The sequence below is a fragment of the Eublepharis macularius genome, chromosome 8 (genome assembly GCF_028583425.1).
Source record: "Eublepharis macularius isolate TG4126 chromosome 8, MPM_Emac_v1.0, whole genome shotgun sequence".
Lineage (NCBI taxonomy): Eukaryota > Metazoa > Chordata > Lepidosauria > Squamata > Eublepharidae > Eublepharis > Eublepharis macularius.
In genome coordinates, this window is record NC_072797.1 from 14019980 (window position 1) to 14039694 (window position 19715).

The following is a 19715-nucleotide window of genomic DNA, read 5'->3' on the forward strand; positions in this document are numbered from 1 at the left end:
CAGAAAAGCTAGCGGGCTTTCCCAGAGTGACCAAGTATGATTGGTTTAGGATCATGTACTGGAGGCCAAAATATAAACATGTTGTGTTGATAGGAAGGATATAGCCTTCAACAAGGAAGACTCAAACACCTCCCTTTTGGGTTGACCGCTGCTCGCCAGTCAGAAGCAGGGAGATAGGTTTTCATTGAGCAGTTTGGCAGTTCATGAACCATTGAAGCCTGTTCAGTGGGTTATTTATTTATTTTTAATGAAATTTTTCCAGTGGGTTATTTATTTTCTTGATTTCTATACCGCTTCTCTCCAATTAAGTGCTCGAAGCAGTTCATAACAATTACCTCAGTTAAAACTTTCTTTCCTTGTATTCAAACAGCACAATTAGCTGTATTTCACACATGCACATTTTTGCACAACCAGATAGGAGTCCGATTTCCCACCTCTGACTTCACTATGCCAGTCATTTAGAGACCATCATTTAAAGAGTGAACGATCAGTCTGTCAGTAATTATAAACGTATTTTTTTAAAAAAGTCTTACCATTTGGTGTTATCATTATTTCATACATCAGCGTTTTTATACAGCCTTTGGGGAGGCTTGTACTCCCCTCCATAATTTGATTTCCTTGCTTGCAGAGGCAGGCAATGGTAATCCACTTCTGTTAATCTCTTACCATGAAAACCCCACCAGGGGTCGCTATAAGTCAGTTATGACTTGACTGTACTTTCCACCACCAGTTACAACATCAAATAAGACATATGTCCATGAACATAGGTATAAAATGTAATATCAATAAATATGGGGAAAGTGGGCGGATTTGAATAAGATGTGATTTATCATGGATAAGTGCCAGATTCTCCACCTGAGTAACAAAAATGCAAAGCATGCATACTGGATGAGGATACACTTCTGGGCAGCAGTGTGTGTGAACAAGATCTTGGGATACGGGGGGGATAGGAAGCTAAATATGAGCAATCAGTGTGATGCGACAGCAAAAAAGGCGAACACAATCTTGGAGTGTATCAACAAAGGCATAACATGCACAGGATGTCATTGTCCCACTATATATCGCATTGATCAGACCCTATCTGGAGTATTGTGTGCAGTTCTGGAGGGCTCACTTCAAAAAGGATGTGGACATATTAAAACAGGTGAAGAGAAGAGCAACCAGGGGCCTGGAGACCAAGCCCTGTGAGGAAACACAGAGGGACTGGGAATGTTCAGTTTGGAGAAGAGGAGACTGAGAGGAGACATGATTGCTCTCTTTAAGTATTTATAAGGCTGTCACTTAGAGCCAAGCTACAAGTGACGTCTTACACAGGTTGGACACTTGTCAGCTTCCCTCAAGTTCTGATGGGAAATGTAGGCATCCTGGTCTTGCAGCTGTAATGGAGAGCCAAGCTGTAAAACCGGGATGCCTACATTTCCCATCAAAGCTTGAGGGAAGCTGACAAGTGTCCAACCTGTGTAAGGCATCACTTGTAGCTTGGCTCTTAGAGGAGGGAAGGGAGCTGTTCCTGCTGGCAGCAGAGGATAAGACTTGAAACCATGAGTTTAAACTGCAGGAGGGAAGGTACTAGCTGGATGTCAGGAAAAACTTCTTCACATTAAGAGTAATCCAGCAGTGGAACCAGCTGCCTAGGGGTGTGGTGGGTTCCCCCTCATTGGCAGTCTTGTCTTCAAGGAGTGGCCGGACGAATATTTGTTGGGGATGCTTTAGGCTGTTCCTACACTGGGCAGGGGGGTTGGACTAGACAGGAGATGGACAGGGGAGCGAGACCCTGGTAATTCTCTTAGACCTTGCTTTGGCTTCCGAAGGAAGCTCATTCGTTCCATAAATCAACAAAAAGAATTTATTTGGTCACAGCTGAGGGACTTTCCAAGCCATTGCCTGCCTCTGCCACCCTGGTCTTCGTTGGAGGTCTCCCATCCAATTACAAACCAAGATCAACCCTTCTGAGATCTGATGAGATCACTCTAGAAATCTATTGGTAAATTAATTTGTAATCCAATTGAAAACTTTCGTTTAAGGCTAGGTGAAACGGATTTTATTACTTGTTTTAAAAATTGGCATCTTTATCATCATCTCTGGCTTTCATTTTTATTTTACTGCATGGTGTGTTTGCAAGCCATTTGCAGCCAGTAAAGCAGTGGAGGAATTAAATCAAATTAAACCATAATCTTATCCCATGCAGGGACAACAGCAATGCCCGCCTTTTGCTAGCCTTTGTTTCTGTCACTGTCCTTCTGTGAGTAAAGTTGCCAAATATTTACCACTGGGATTACGTACCTTGCAAAAAAGAAAAGCCCCTGCTTTTGATGGGCTCCTTCCAAAGCATCTATATTTAGCATTCTGATCACCCATCCCCTTGGCACAAAGTCTTTGTTTAGCATTGCAAAACGGGCAGGGACTGACAGCGGCCTGTCCCATTGGCGGATTGCCGGACCAGCCTTTGGGACTGGGAAGCAATCCGAGCAGCTACACAGCACAACTCCTTTGCTTTAACCAGACTGACGACAGAGCGGCATCCTCCTCTGCTCCTTCCTACGAGGACAGAGTTGTTTGGGGCGTTTAGCATCACACCTACAACGGTTAGACATCAAAGACTGACCCAGATTGTTCGGCTTGGGTTGTTTGGATAGGAGCAGAGTTACAGTTTACAAACATCCATTGCTTCAGCTCCTGCACCTCTAGGTAACAAACGTAAGAAGAGCCGTGCTGGATCAGACCTGGTGGTCCATCTATTCCAGCATCTTGTTTCACACTGGATTAAAAACAGGACGAGGGCTGATTCCGCACATGTTGGATAATGCAGTTCTACTCCTCTTTATAGATCATTTGGAATGGATTTTTTCGTGTGCGGAACAAAAAATCCATCTCAAACCATTGATAAAGTACATTGAACGTGCATTATCCAATGTGTGCGGAATCAGCCATAGAGGCCAAGCCCCCCCCCCCCCCCCGTGAAGTTGCATCCTAGCGCTGGCATACAGAGGTTTACTTCCTGTGTATATACAGGTCCCCCTTCAGTCTTCATGGCTAGTAGCCAGTAATGGACCTGTCCTCCAGGAATCTAATTCTCTTTCAAAGCTATCTTTGCATGTGGCCATCACTATGTCCACTAAAGGAGAATTACACAACTTAGTTACTTTCCCCTAGGAATAAACCTGCTCAACAGGACTGGAAACTTTGTTTGTTGGAGAGGTGGGGAAGGACTGAGCAAGAGAAGAAACACTCAAATGAGATGTACTGCATTGAAGGAGAAAAAAACGGAAGCTCAAAATGCATTGCTTTCTAATTCTGTCATCCTAGTTCGGTCGCATTGTCCATGGGTTATTTTAAATAGTTTGACTACACCATTTTATATCCAGAAATCTGCCTGGAGTCCCAACAAGAAGGCGGACAGTAAATAAAATAAATTAAAAATAGCTGTGCTCTGAACCTGGGCAAGGTTGAGATTTTAATCTCAGGTGCTTGAGGGCTGGCTGCAATTTTTGCCAGGAGGCAGAAATGAAGGGACAGGAGGGACAACAGGGAATAAAAGCTCCCTGCAAATAATGGAAAGAGAAATAAAGCAATGGCAGTGATGGGATCTTTGTCCACTGGCTCCCCAGTTTCTTTGGTGCAATCTCAAGTGAGTGGCTACAGGGCGTTTGGTTCCCCTGTAGGTGGAGAAAACCACATTGCTGCAGCCAGCCTCTGTTTTAAGGTTGCCCATTCCAGTTTGGGAAATTCCTGGAGATTTGAGGGCGGAGCCTGGAGAGGGCAGAATTTAGGGAGAGGAGGTAGTTCAGCAGGGATGTGGTGCCCTAGAGCGCATCCTCCACAGCTGCCATTTTCTCCAGGGGAACTGATCTTTGCTATCAGGAGATCAGTTGTAATTTGGGTCCCAGCCGGAGGACTGGCAGCAGCATATCAGAGTTTGAAAGCCAAGCTACAAGTGACGCCTGACACAGGTTGGACACTTGTCAGCTTCCCTCAAGTTTTGATGGGAAATGTAGGCATCCTGGTCTTGCAGCTGTAGTGGAAAGCCAAGCTGTAAAACCAGGACGCCTACATTTCCCATCAAAACTTGAGGGAAGCTGACAAGTGTCCAACCTGTGTAAGGCATCACTTGTAGCTTGGCTCTGAGTCTCTGACATGCTACCCCCCACCTGACATAGAGATCTCAAAATTCAATCATACCCCTACGAGCCTCTTTTCGTCTGTCTTCATCCTAAATGTGAGTCCAGTCATATATGGGGTTGCACCAGCATCACCTTGAGCCCAGCTATGGGACCATCTCCATAAGATAACTATCTAAAACTAGTTTTTGCAGTGTTTTCAGAAAGCTATCAAAGGAGATTGGGCACTGCTTCGTTTCTAATGCAGGTCCAGGTGGGATAGCCATGTTATTCTATGGCTGATTCCGCACACGTTGGATAATGAACTTTCAATGCACTTTATCAATCGTTTGAGGTGGATTTTTTGTTCCGCACACAAAAAAATCCGTTCCAAATGATCTATAGAGGATTGGAAGTGCATTATCCAACGTGTGCGGAATTACCCTATAGAAAAAGATTATAGTCCAGTAGCCTCTTAATCAAAGCTCTGACTCACGAAAGCTGATACCTCGGAACACGTCGTTGGTCTTTTAAGGTGCTACTGGGCTTGAATTTTGTATTTCTATGGCACTGTGTGATGAGGTTCAAGCTTGAACAAGGAGTCCTGGGCTTCTTACACACACGTTGGATAATGCACTTTCAATGCTCTTTAGTGATCATTTGGAACTGGATTTTTGTGCGTGAAACAAAAGATCCACTTCCAAAGGACCGCTAAAGTGCATTGAAAGTGCATTATCCAACGTGTGTGGAAACGGCCATGCTGGTCTGGAAGGAAGTCCAGCTCCATAAATTCTACCTGTACGACTCCAGCGTACAGGGAAAAGCCTACCTGCTTGAATACCTCTACATTTGCAATAAAATGAATGCACAATGGAGAATTGTCACCATGCAAAAGCAGCATGCCTTTTCTATCTTCATTGGTAGGGGGAAAAAATTTTGGTGGCCAGATTGGCTCACAGTAAAATCCAAAAACAAGAGCCATACAATATTTTTTATTAAGACAAACCACAATAACACAATACAGTGCGTGCACTGTGTGGTGCTGAGCTGGTCTTAATAAAAAGGCATTATACGGCTTTTGTTTTTGGACCTAGTTGGGATGGTTTCTTCTAAGGCTGGCTACCCTCTTTCAAGCATATCAAATGGACTTCAGTCTCCTTTCCTAAGCCAGAAAAATATTGTCCAAGGCAATGGAAATATTATAACTGGGGCAAATCGTTAAAGAAATAAACTCTGAAGAACAAAAAGATACTTATACTGAAGACAATTTGATGGCTTATCTTGTAGCCGAGCTGATAACTTGTAAAGAGAAGACCTAAGATGCATTGGGCCAAGACCTTATAGGACTGCTCTAGACACAAGAGGTCAAACGAGTCTGAGACAATACAGAAAGGTTTGTTTGGACTTAGGTCCGTGAAAACAAGTGCATGGAAGGAACAGTTCATGCCTGGAAATTTACCAGACTGCTTGTGATCGAGGTCAGTTGTCTCCTTATATCAATACCATGTTTCTCAAATATTTGAAGCAGCTATGTCTAACTGTCTAAAACTGTCTCTTTTTGGCTGCGCAAAGCCACCCAACCTTTAAATGTTATCAGCCAAGATGCCTTTGTCAAAGGCAGGAAATCAGCACCTAGAGAAAACAAAATCTTTGCAAAGGGGCGTTATAGATTTCCCATCAGCAAGGTCATAGATCCAGGGGAGTTAGCCGTGTTAGTCTGTAGTAGCAAAATAGAAAAGAGTCCAGTAGCACCTTTAAGACTAACCAACTTTACTGTAGCAAAAGCTTTCGAGAATCACAGTTCTCTTTGTCAGATGCATGGAGGGTCGTGCATCTGACAAAGAGAACTGTGATTCTCGAAAGCTTGTGCTACAGTAAAGTTGGTTAGTCTTAAAGGTGCTACTGGACTCTTTTCCATCAGCAAGGCTAAGTGGTCCCTGTGATTCCTAACTATAAGGCTTTAAATTTTTTTTTACTTCATTTATATCCCACATTTCTTCCTTCTGGAGAAAGCTTAGATCAGTCTCCTGTCCTCCATCTTATTCCCACAACCACACCATGAAGTACGTTAGGTTTGGTGTTGTGAATCTCTCTACACAAGACATCTTACACAGGGGCGCTCAAGTGAAAGATCTTACACTTGTTCTCCCATTGTGGACACATGTGCACTGGTAGGGAGATAGAGTACACTTGAATATAAGACCATACAGAAAGTAAGTCACTTGAGCGTCCCTGTCTAAGATGTAGAGATGGGCATGAACCAGGAAAAAAGCGGTTTGTTGCAGTTCATGGTTCGTTGCGTTTCACGAACCACGAACCGGCATGAAATTGCCCAGTTCGTGAACCGTTTTAGTTCGTGAATATGTCACTTCTGGGGCAGCAGGTCTGCAGAAAGCCCATCCTCCCCGCATTGTCTAGGAAACTGATTGATTGGCGCCAGGCTGTCTGCAGTGATGAACTGAAAAATGAACCAGCCCCCAAATTATTGCGGTTTGTCAGAAATGCCCTCTGATGAACCACCGGTTCGCAAACCAAAAAACGGCCCGGTTCGTGACAAACTTTGGTTCGTATTTTGGTTTGTGCCCACCTCTAATAAGATGGCTTGGGTAGAGAGACTCTGGAGTGGCTGGCACAAAGTTATGCAACATGTATCCATGGCAGACTGGGAATTTGAATCTGGGTCTCTTAGGTCCTAGTCTGACACTCTACTACTTTATGCTGGAATCCCAGTTATATGAACCTCAACAAACCCGAGTTTCTAGTAAGCTATTTGAATTCATGCTATTTGGATTCACTGTCTCCCATCCTCCCTCAATGCCTATGGCCGTTTATCAAAGCTGATTGGTCTGATGTTCTATTTACTTGCCTTGGCTACTAACATTCTGAATTTTATTTAGTGCATTTTTATCCTGTCCTTCCTCTGAGGAGCTCAGGGCATGACATACATCTCTCCCCACCTCCATTTTATCCTAAGAACTGTGTGGGAGATTAGGCTGAGAGTAATGGACTGACTGATCCTGTTTCCATGTTCGCAGTGACCTTTCCGAAACCTTGTTTGATAACGTCTCTTTTGGAAAGATGACAGTCAAAACACCTCGGATGGGAAAGTGCACATTTTTTGGACTACCAAAAAGACAAGTAAGTGGGTACTAGATCACATTAAGCCTGAATTCTCCCTAGAAACTAAAATGACAAAACTGAGGGTATCGCACTTTGGTCACATCATGAGAGGACAAGAGTCCCTGGAAAAGTAAATAATGCTAGGAAAAGTGGAAGGCAGTAGGAATAGAGGAAGACCCAAAACGAGATGGCTGGACCAATAAAGGAAGCCACGTCCTCCAGTTTGCAGGATCTGAGCAAGTCTGTTAATGATAGGAGGTTTGGGAGGTCTTTCATTCATAGGGTCACCATAGATTGACACCACATAACACACACACACACACATTTAATATTAATATTTCTATCCTATTGTATGTGTGTGTGTGTGTGTGTGTGTGTGGCTGCATGGCTCAAAGGGTATGCAGCAGTCATGTGGTAGTTCTGCGGCTCTTCAGGTTGACGGCAATTACAAATGTGGCTCTCTGTGAGCTGTGGTGTGAGTATCACGGATACAAAGCTTCTCAGGGAGCTTTTGGTTCAGCAGCCTGACAAGACAGCTGTCTCTGAAGTGTGGTGAAAGAGCACAACCTTGTGGCCGAAAGTGTCACTCTTTAAGGGCTGCAAGACACCTTATTTCAAATCAGAACTAAAGTCCACAGTATAGCCAAGCAGGGCTCATTTTGAGGTGGAATGCACAGGAATGCAGTTCCGGTAGTTCTCCAAAAAGGTCATTTGTCAGGTGGCCCCGCCCACCTGACTTTTGGCCATTTGGGGCCCGTTTCGGCCTAGATCGGGGCTGAAACGGCTCAGTTCAGGCCCAAAATGGCCAGGATCAGGCCCCAAACAGCCAGGATTGGTCCTGAAACGGCCAGGATCAGGCCTCTGATGGGTGGTGGATGTCTCCTTCTCAGCAGTGGCCCAATCCTGACCATTTTGAGCCCTTTTGGCCATTTTCAGCCCCTTTTTGCCATTTTGGGCCCAATTTCGCCCCTGAAAGGCCAGGATTGGGTCCAAAACAGCCAGGACAGGTGATGTCAGGGGGTGTGGCATATGCAAATCAGTTATGACACACTCCCGGTGATGGCAAGGGGCGTGGCATATGCAAATGAGTTGTGCTAATGAGTTGTGCTAAGGAGTTCCTGCAGCTCTTTTTCTACGATATGACCCCTGTAGCCAAGGGTTGCGCAAACAAAACAAAAAGCGTACTTTGACAAAAGACATAAACCACAATGACATAAACATAACATACAGTGTTCCTCGTTCACATGCATGCATTCCCCGTTCATCAGCAATTAACTATCTGGGCAGGCAGCAGCATCTGCAAGTCAGGGAAATTTATACAGAAGAAAATCCATTCTGCACCTGTGTTCTCCTAGCAGGATTGCAATGAACGGGTGGGTTTGAGAAACTGGCTGGCAGCAGGTCTGCGATTCTGCTTAGAAAGTGATGATCGCACTTTAACTTGTTAACATTTATACGACCCTTTATTGGTGGTTGTTTTTTCCCTTCTCTTTTTCCTTTCTATTGTTGTTCGTTACTGCATTAATGAAAATTAAATTAAATAGAAGAGCTCCAGATTCTGCTTTTTATTTTTCTAGAGGAGAGGCACATTGGATTGATCATAGTTTGTTCCCCCTGGCTCTTAAACCTAAAACACGATCCAACGCTTGACATACAATCTGTTTAACACTTTCCCTCACCATTTTGTGCTTTCCAGCTATGCAAGAATCCTAAATCTGTTTGCATTTACGCAAAAGTGCAAGTGAGACAAGCAGCCACTGTGGAGGAAACGCAGTGTTGATAAACACTACGGCGGCGGGAATGCCAGGCTACTGTCTTTGCTGTAAGGCATATGTTTAGTAGATACTTAGCAGGCTAATATTTCTTCAAGACAATGCCTACTCTGAGATCAATTTTCTTTTACGCTCAGCAAGAGGTAGCAGAGGGTTATGGCAGAGTTAACCGAATTTGAAATCATCCAGTTGTTTTCATTAGAGAAAGGGAGGTGGAAATCAGACTGTGCGGTTCTTTCCTTATTCTGCTGAATTGCTTAGGCCGGTCCTTTTCTGCATCAGAAAATGTTTTGCTGTATTCTTCCCTTTTTATGCTTCTGGTGAACGTGTAACAGTTGACGGAGAGTTCAGCGTTCAGACACTGACGACTCCGGAAGATCCTTTAGGCTGTATTCTGAATGAGGACAGCTATACCCTGGCCACCTCCAATGCAAGCAGAACCAATGGCATATTTACCTCCACGGCGCCTGTAAGGGGAAAGAGTCGAATCAGTAACAAAAAGCCAATAATCTCTGGATCCAATTCCCAGAAGCATTTGTCCCCTAACACGGCAGAACTGTCTACTAGGCCTTGGGTATTAACCCTCATAATCTGAAAGAACAAGGGCCTCGATCTTAGGTTGTCTGAGTAATCCGGACTACAGAAGTACTATGATAAGAGCACGTAGAGTATGCTCACCGATATACTTAGGGCTAACATTGCCACCATCTCTTCCAGCTTATTTTGACTTCCTGACAGTTCCACGTTATCAACGATTATTTATGTTAGCCAGACTGAATGCCGTTCCATCAGGAATGTTGCTGGGACGTTTAAATAGTGTTCCCTACTCTGAGCGACTCTGCCAATGCAGCTCTTGCCAAATAGACACTCTTCAACACTGTCTATTTGAATGCAATATTCTAAACGTGGCAAGAGAAAGCTGGATCAAGCCCTATATCCAGGAGGACCCAGGAAGTATAGAGGATAATTTAAGGCTTCTTTTAGCAGGGGTGGATTTTAGTACCACTTTAGCAGTAGCCAAGTTTCTCTCCCAACTGGTTAAGGAAAAAGCTTATTAAATTTTTAATACTATACAGATTATATATTAAAAACTTTTCCTTTTAATTCTAATTCTAGTGTGGCAACGCTCAGAGCCAAATAGGCTGCATGAGCAGTATCATTACAGTAAAGAATTGTCTACTAAGCTCCACCCTTATTTCTGGAGTCAGAAGTTTCTCCTCCAGACCAACCATTCTGCCTTTCAGCGGCTCAAGACCCACTGAAGAAGAGAGCTCTGACTCTTAAAAGCTTACGCCTTGAAAATCTTGGTGGTTAGAAACGGGGCCACTGGATTCAAATTCTGCCATTCAGGACCATTTAGGAACTCCAATGCTAAGTGCTCCTGTGCTGGAATTTGGCAATGCAGGACTTGGAAGTGAAACGTATCTCTGGCTCAACCTACGCTGAGCAGCGTATGAAGATCAACGCCCTGCCTGATGTTCTTACTGCAATGCTTTCTGAGCATTCTTTTTCCTCTGTTTCTTACAACATAGGAGTACGGGGTCTTGACACCGTTTCTGTCAATATTTATATACAATATAAATATAATGTATATAAATATCCCAATGGACTTGCTTAGGGGGAGGGAAGATAGGCAGCACCATTTGAACTGTGTGAATCTATGGCTAGCGGAGGGGGGTCTACAACCTTTTCAAGCCTGCAGGCATCTTTGAAATTCTGACACAGGGTTGTGGGCACAACCACAAAATAGCTACTACAGGAGGCAGAGCAAACCACAAAGTGTCAGGGAGTGAGGTTGTGCATTTGTTAGTAAGTCTTCAGCATTTCAGGCAGAAACTCTTTTTAACAGGACACTCTAATATTTTAGTGCATACATGCAAAATATATATATTGAGCTAGTCAGAAACCCTCATCCGGCAGTATCTTTTTTAATTATCAGGTACCGGACCTGGCAATCCCCTTTACATGAGCTGGGCACACGGCCCCTTCCAAAAACAGCTTGCGGCCACCAGGAAGGAGTCGGCGGATGCCATGGCGCCCATGGGCACCGTGTTGAAGAACCCTGGTCTATGCCAAGCTACAACAGGCAAACTGAGCCATGCTGGGACCTCCCGGTTCTTTGTCTACCAGGAGTTTCACATTTGATTTTGGACACTGGAATGTTTAAGGAATGCCAAAAACTAATTTGGTCACAGGTGGTCCTCACTCAATGATGGCGACACCAGAACTGATGCTTTCTATGCATAAATGGGCAGGGGTCAAGTTACAAAATAAAATACTAAAATATATTCCAAATAGGTATTTATTATCAGTGTACACAAAGTTCACAGCCCAACCACTTAACCACTATGCTACCGCAGCTCCCTTGTAATAATAACTGTGCTTAATACTGCTCTTCTAGACAAATTAGTGTCACACTCAGAGCAGTGAACAAGGTCGGTGTTCTTATTATCCCCACAATTCAGCTGGGCTGACAGGAGTGGCTTACCCAAGGCCACCTGCTGAGCTCATGGCAGTAGTGAGAGTCGAACCAGCGGAGTGATGATTCACAGCCCAACCACTTAACCACTATGCTATAGCAACTCCCTTGTAATAATAATTGTGCTTAATACTACTCTTCTAGACAAATGAGTGTCACACTCGGAGCAGTGAATAAGGTCAGCGTTGTTATTATTCCCACAATACAGCTGGGGAGCTGGGGCTGAGAAGAGTGCCTTACTCAAGGCCACTTGCTGAGTTAATGGCAGGAGAGGGATTTGAACCAGCAGAGTGCTGATTCACAGCCCAGCCACTTAACCGCTATGCTACAGCAGCAAACTTTCTGAAATTTGTTTAGAAAATGAAACCCATGAGAAGTGGGTTGTTAGGGTGCCACAGGATCCTGCCAAGTCCTTCCACTCCTTGCTTACCTTAGTTCATGAACCAGATGAGCAGTGATCCTTGAACCTGAGGCCCCCAGGGGGTGACCCAGAGCGATGGCTCCCCCGTTGACATTTGTCTTCTCAGGGTCCAGACCCAAAACCTTCTCCACTGATAAGTACTGTGGAGCAAAAGCTTCGTTGACCTTGAAAAACACCAGAGGGAAGCAAGTTAAGACCTTCGGGATGGGCTGCTGGTGTCATGAACTCTGTTTGGAGTTCTCTCCCAAGAGCATCCTAATTCCCCCGTTTGGACGTTGAACACTGCTAGTCAAAGTCATATATTAAAAATCTATTGAACATCTAGCAGTCTTTCTGGAAAAAGAGTTTTTCCCAAGTGCTAAGTGTGTTGACCAGGTACGCCTGATACCTCTGAGATGGGCAGAAGATGGTGCCAATCCTTGCTAACATAACTACAGTCTGAAAAGCCTGTAGGGTGGGGTAATGGGAACTGAATGCACATGAAGCTCCCTTATACCAAATCATATCCTTGGCCCATCAAGGACAGTGATGTCTACTCAGACTAGCGGTGGCTCTCCGAGGTCTGAGATGGAGGTCTTTCATATCACCTACTGCCTGGTCCTTTTTAACAGGAAATGCTAGGGATTGAACCTGGGACCTTCTACATGCCAAGCAGAGTTTCTGCCACTGAGCCACAGCTCCTCCCCAAGTGCAATCTGAATAGGGCCACAAATCAGGCATTACGGGGCAGAGGCTTAGTGAGGGCAGCAGGCCAGGCACAAGCACCTGCCGCAAGTCTCTTGGACTGTATGTTTGCAGCCTGACACAACAAAGCACACTGAGAAAGAATACTACATGTAAGGGAGGCATAGATCAGAGATTCAAGAGAATGGTCGGCTGATTGAGTAGCCACCTTTTATGGACAACTTTGGAACAGATTCACTGTGGAACCCAGAGACAATCTGAGAATTTGGGATTTCAGCAGCAGGACTTTTCAAGGACCACACCCTTCTCAGCTTACCAGGAGTCAGTGAACTCCTTCCATATAATCTCCTAGGTGATTTAAAAAAAAAAAACGTTTGTGGGACGTGGGGTCCTCAGCTGGGTGGCAGAGGAGTTCACAGAATTGTGGGCCCTGCCCAGATATAGAAATAATGGGACTGAAAACATACACACACACACATGCATAAATGTGCATGCAGCACTGCAAATAAATAAATAAATAAATAAATAAATAAATAAATAAATAAATAAATAAATAAATAAATAAATAAATAAATATGCGTTCAAATATACTGCAAAACCCAGGAAGAGTTTCTAGCTAGGGTCTCTTATTACAAATGAAGCTGTTGCATAGATGCAAAGTTAATAGCCAGCAGCGTCCAATTATCACAGCCAGAGACCATCTCAAGTGGTCACACCTGTATGGTTATGGGGAACGGCTGTGGCTCAGGGGTAAAGCATCGGCTTGACATGCAGAAAGTACCAGGTTCAATCCCCGCATCTCCAATTTTTTTTTTAAAAAAGGACCAGGTAATCGGTGATATGAAAGATCTCTGAGAACCTGAAGAGGGGCTGCCAGCCTGAGTAGACAATACTGACCCTGAAGGATTGATTGACAGCGTGATGCCGTATAATGTATTCAAGCCAATCTGATTTCAGTGTCTTATTTCTTATGGAACACATCAATGGCTTTAGGCCTTCCCTGGCACAATGGATCAGGGCCGTCATTTGTGGATGGAAGCCCTGCTCCATGTTTCGAAAGTTGCTTCCATCAAAAGACACAGGATATTTTGGGGAATTCATAATTGCACCCTAACCTCTTGGCATCATCGTGCTTTTACTCCATTGTCTTCTACCTTCATAATCCATTTTCTGCATTATTTATAATATATTGTGGTTTCGTTTGCATTGTTTTCTCATTAAGCCAGCTTGCAGTAGTGATTAAGAGTGTCAGACCAGGATCTCAGCAACCCTGGTTTGAATCCCCACTCTGCCATGGAAGCTTGCTGGGTGACCTTGGGCCAGCCACACACTCTCAGGCTAACCTACCTCGCAGGGTTTCTGTGAGGATAAAATGGAAGAGTGGAGAATAATGCAGGCCGCTTTGGGTGCTCACTGGGGAGAAAGGCCAAGTATAAATGAAGTAAAAATAAAATAAAAACTTTTGTAACCCTAGTCCCCTTGCGCTGATTACTATATATCTTATGCTTTCTGATTACATTGTGTCTTTATTTTGTAATCCACCTTGCATCTTAGAGAGAAAGGCAGGCTTAAAAGCAAGTGACCAGATAAAGAAAACCTGTCCCAAAGGCTGTGCTTTAAAAATTCCGCTGACTCTCTCCTTTCTGTTGCATATATGTATGTGCCCCAGAGAGCACTTAGTTCAACCAGAAAACATCTACTGGTGGTCCCTGGCCCTAGGGAGGCTCAGCTGGCCTCTACCAGGGCCAGGGCCTTTTCGGTCCTGGCCCCAACCTGGTGGAACCCTCTGTCTGAGGACACTCAGGCCCGCCAGGACCTTGTATCATTTAGGCGGGCCTGTAAGACAGAGATGTTCCGCCAGGCATATGGTGGAGGCTAATTTTAGCCCATCATTGCCAATCCTTCCACCGGTCTCCCTCTACAAGGGGTATGGAGAGTCCACTCCCGCTGGTTGCCCTGAAAGGGGCACAGTATTTTATCTGTTTTTATAACTGATTTTAAGTTGTATTTTAATCAATGTTGTACCTCGCCCTGAGCCCGCTTGCGGAGAGGGCAGGTTAAAAATAAAATAAAACAAACAAATAAATAAATATAATTTGAACATAATGCATAGCAGGATACTGCTGTCTGGCTTTGCTTTCTGCACAGCTCTCCTTACCTCAACCAAGTCTATGTCTTTCAGAGAAAGGCCGGCTTTCTTCAGAACTTCAGTAACGGCAGGTACGGGACCTACATTGGGGGGAAAAAAGAGTCAGGACATTCAACTAGCTTGCAATGCTTCAGAGGCTTAAAAGGAGGAGGCTAGCTGCAATTCCTTGCTCCGTAAAGTCTGCATTAGTAGAGGCCATTCCAGTTCCAAAACCTCTCTCTCCACCCAAAACAGATGCAGGGAACATACAAAGATGCCTCCAGCAGAGTCTGACTGCTGGAGAATCAAAGTTGGTATCATCTACTCTGACTGGCAGCATCAGTCCTGGGTTCAAGGTCACAGTTTCACATCACCTATGAGTGATTCCGCACACGTTGGATAATGCACTTTCAATGCACTTTATCAATCGTTTGAGGTGGATTATTTGTTCTGCACACGAAAAAATCTGTTCCAAATGACCTATAAAGAGGATTGGAAGTGCATTATCCAACGTGTGCGGAATCACTCTATTTTTAAACTGGAGATTTAACCTGGGACCATCTGCATGCAAAACAGATACTCCATCACGGAGCCTTAGCTCCTCCCTTTACATGTCTGGTAAACGGCATCGCTCTGATTCAGAAAGGCTGCTCCCTGTAACAGATGAATGAACCTCACACAACTGCCTGTGAATCAGGACTTGTAGGGACTACCCCACCAAGGCTGCAATGTGCTTTTTTGGACCAGCCAGAAGATCCCTAAGGAACCCCGATCATCGTAACTTACCAATGCCCATGATGTTGGGGTCGCATCCAGAAGCGTGATAGGCGACTACTCTGGCCAGGGGAGTGAAGTTATGCTTCTTGACAGCCTCTTCGCTCGCAATGATCACTGCTCCAGCTCCATCGCAGACTCCCTGGAATCAGAAGCACAGACACAAATGCAACCTGGGCCGAAAAAGGGATGCTGCTGTGATGGATTCAGGATGGCAGCTTCTGCGTAAGACGAGCCGCTCTGGCCCTATACAGGGACTAGAATTGTCCCTGTATAGGACAAATGGAACAGTTCAGGAGGATGCCTTTATAACAGATCAAGTTTGTGGTCCACTGAAACAATTATTGTAGGTATCATATTGCCCCCTGCAAGTATCCACTTGTGTGTTTGAGCATGTGCACATTTTAATATTCGCTCCGTCCATCCATCCATCCATCCATCCATCCATCCATCCATCCATCCATCCATCCATCCATCCATCCATCCATCCATCCATCCATCCATTTGAAGCCCTCCCCCCTTTCAAGTCCTTGCGGGTTGCCTACCTGTAACCTAATTCTGTAATCCTAGTCCTATTGCATTGTTCATTGATTATTTTACATAGTCTGAGTGCATCATTTTATGTTCTGTAATCCACACTGAGTCGCAACAAGAAAAAAAAGTGCTATAACTAAATAAGCATTGGATCGCCCTGAAGGACACCACCTGTAAAGGATTCTCCGGAAGTATAAGCGACGTGAAATCAAAACACTATGTGATTATAGAATCTTGGAGGCATGCCTGCTTAAGGCAAAATGAACACGTATCTCAACAAATAAGTTACAATGCTCTAAAACAGAAAAGAGTCCAGTAGCACCTTTAAGACTAACCAACTTTACTGTAGCATAAGCTTTCGAGAATCACAGTTCTCTTTGTCAGATGCGTGACCCTCCATGCAGCTGACGAAGAGAACTGTGATTCTCAAAAGCTTATGCTACAGTAAAATTGGTTAGTTTTAAAGGTGCTACTGGACTCTTTTCTATTTTGCTACCAGAGACTAACACAGCTAACTCCTCTGGATCAATGCTCTAAAATGATTTTTTTTAAAAGAAAGACGCACACCAGATCTTGTGTACTATATTAGATTAGGACACAGCAGCCTCCAATGAAGTTTAAGATGCAGGTTGAAGATGAAGCAGGTGCTGTACAGGTGTCAAGCATGAGAGGTGTATTAAAAATTGGAAGGCGGAAAGTTCTGCACAGAAACTTGCCCCATTGGCAGTGAAAAGAAGCCCATATGTTTTAGACAGAAGCAGGGGCAAAAGGGTTTCCTATCTTGGATATTTGATTTACTCTCTCCATGTAGACAAGCTTCCTTGACAGCAACTCCCATAATTACTTGTCCCTAGAAATGGGCTAAAGTGACAGCCCCTTTATTTATTTACTTAATATATACCCTGCCTTTCTCCCCCATGGGAGAGCCGGTTTGGGACCGTGGTCAAGAGCAGTGGGATTCTAATCTGGAGAACCGGGTTTGATTCCCCACTCCTGCACTTGAAGCCAGCTGGGTGACCTTGGGCTAGTCACAGCTCTCTCAGAGCTCTCTCAGCCCCACCCACCTCACAGGGTGACTGTTGTGGGGATAATAACAACATACTTTGTAAACTGCTCTGAGTGGGTGTTAAGTTGTCCTGGGCAGTATATAAAGCAAAAGTTGTTGTTGTTGTTATTATGGGGACCCAAAGTGGCTCTCCTCTGTTTTATCCTCACACAACCCTTTGAAGTAACGTTAGGCTGAGAGAATATGACTGGCCCAAAGTCACCCAGCAAGCTTCCTAGGTCTCACAGATCCTAGTCCAAAACTTTAACAATTACAGCACACCCTCTCTATTTATATCCAAAAACATTACAAGGCCCTTTTGTCCTGGCTGGTGTCCTGTAGAAAGACACAGCCCGCTCTGACATAAGCCGATGTTTCACTTTTGGTAGTTCTGTGCCTTGTTGTTACGGCACATTTTCATTTTTTTATTAAGCTGAAACTTAGTGGGGAAAAGGCTACACAGAAATCCTGAACAACTAAGTGTGAGATTCATTAAGGGCTGAGGGACGTTTTCGCCTTTATGCACCGTGCAAATTGTTCCTAGGTTTAACGTTTCAAACGACGAGGCTCACCGAGGCATTTCCAGCGGTGACAGTCCCGTCTTTTTTGAAGACCGGAGGGAGTTTCCCCAACTGCTCCACGGTTGTCTCCGGGCGGGGATGTTCATCTCGATCCATACTCTGCTTCCCTTTCTTGGTTTTCACTTCAACGGGTGCCATCTCCGCCTGAAAGTAACCTGCTTCATGAGCTGTAAGACAAGATGTCCGGCGCCAAAAGGTCAGGGGAGAGGAACAAAAAAGGGGTATCACCAGGGGGCTAACATGACCCACAATTCTGAGGCAAATGAGGAACAGAAGTCCGTGTACAAAACTTTGGCGTTTGGTTCAAAGTCTCCCCGGCCAGCAAGTCCCATTCGTCTTGCTCACCCAAACATGGTGGTGGCCGTGGTGGTTAGAGCTATGGGGGATGATCGAGAACTTGCAAGTGGCACTGGCTCCCCGTAGAGTTCCGGATTAGGATCAAGGTTTTTGTTTTAACCTTTAAAGCCCAAAATGGACTGGGACCAGCATATCTGAGAGACCGTCTCTCCCCATATGTACCCCGGAGAGCATAAAGATCTGCAAATAAGAACTTACTGGTGTATTGTCGAAGGCTTTCACGGCCGGAGAACGATGGTTGTTGTGGGTTTTCCGGGCTGTATTGCCGTGGTCTTGGCATTGTAGTTCCTGACGTTTCGCCAGCAGCTGTGGCTGGCATCTTCAGAGGTGTAGCACCAAAAGACAGAGATCTCTCAGTGTCACAGTGTGGAAAAGAGAAGAGATGTAGGTCATTTGTATCTACTCAGGAGGGGTGGGGTTGAGCTGAGTCATCCTGTAAGTGTTTCCCAGGGTGTGGAATGCTAATGGCGGGAGGCTTCACTGTATCCTCACTACATCCCGACACTACATCCCGACACGCACAGAAAACTATGCAAGACTGAAGCACAGCCACCTAGACTATATGGACTCCCCAAAATACATAAGGATTCAGTCCCACTCCGACCCATTGTGAGTGCCATTGGTTCACCGACATATGAATTAGCTAGACATCTGGCAGATCTCCTGCAGGACCACATCGGGAAAACCTCGTCTTACATCAAAGATTCAGCAGATTTCATCAACAAAATCAGTTCTCTGAAACTCAATCCACAAGACATACTTGTCAGTTTTGATGTTGTATCCCTGTTTACCAAGGTTCCAGTAAAAGACACTATTGCACTTATTAATCAGATTTTCCCAGAGGATGTAACAGCCTTATTCCACCATTGCCTGACAACCAGTTACTTCCAATGGGACAACGAATTCTATGAACAGATGGATGGGGTGGCCATGGGGAGCCCACTCAGCCCAGTTATAGCAAACTTCTACATGGAACATTTTGAAAAAACAGCTCCAGAATCAGCACCCCACAAACCTAGTGTATGGTTCCGGTTTGTGGATGATACATTTATCATTTGGAGCCATGGGGAGGAAGAATTGATGGGGTTTTTGAATCATCTCAACAACATCCACCTGAACATACAATTCACCATGGAGAAAGAAATCGAGGGAAAACTCCCATTCCTGGATACCTGGGTCATCCGCAAAGCAAACTTTCAGTTAGGTCACAAGGTCTACAGGAAACCAACTCACACTGATCGGTACCTACACAAAAACTCCAATCACCATCCCCGACAGAAAAGAGGCATAATGAAAACATTAGTGGATCGTGCAAGACGGATATGTGAGCCGCACTTTCTCAATGAGGAAATTAATCATCTAAACCACGCACTTCAGGCAAATGGCTACTCCAGAAATGAAATCCGAAGAGCAATCAAACCCAGGATGAATCAAACAACCAAAGAAAAACAGTCTCCCACAGGAAAAGTGTTTTTGCCATATATCAAAGGAATTACTGATCAGATGGGAAAGCTTATGAAAAAGCATAACCTTCAAGCAGTATTCAGACCCACCCGAAAAATACAACAGATGCTACGATCAGCAAAAGACAGTAGAGACCCCCTAACCTCTGCAGGAGTATACCGTATACCCTGCAGCTGTGGACAAGTTTACATCGGGACCACAAAGCGTAGCATCCAGACAAGAATAAAAGAACATGAAAGACACTGCAGACTTGGACAAC

The 19715-nt window shown here is 44.6% G+C and overlaps 1 protein-coding gene across 1 annotated transcript in view; it reads right to left on the reverse strand.

Moving 5' to 3' along the window:
• Positions 1 to 8767: 8767 nt before the first annotated feature.
• The window catches only part of ACAA2 (acetyl-CoA acyltransferase 2), a 28839-nt gene continuing 17891 nt past the window's right edge, over positions 8768 to 19715 (reverse strand). The window contains exons 6-10 of the mRNA XM_054986804.1: positions 17627 to 17802; positions 15488 to 15617; positions 14732 to 14802; positions 11899 to 12053; positions 8768 to 9456 (exon numbers count right to left, since the gene is read on the reverse strand). Coding sequence (XP_054842779.1) covers positions 9372 to 9456; positions 11899 to 12053; positions 14732 to 14802; positions 15488 to 15617; positions 17627 to 17802 — 617 coding nt within the window. The 3' untranslated portion in view covers positions 8768 to 9371. The remainder of the gene's footprint in view (positions 9457 to 11898; positions 12054 to 14731; positions 14803 to 15487; positions 15618 to 17626; positions 17803 to 19715) is intronic.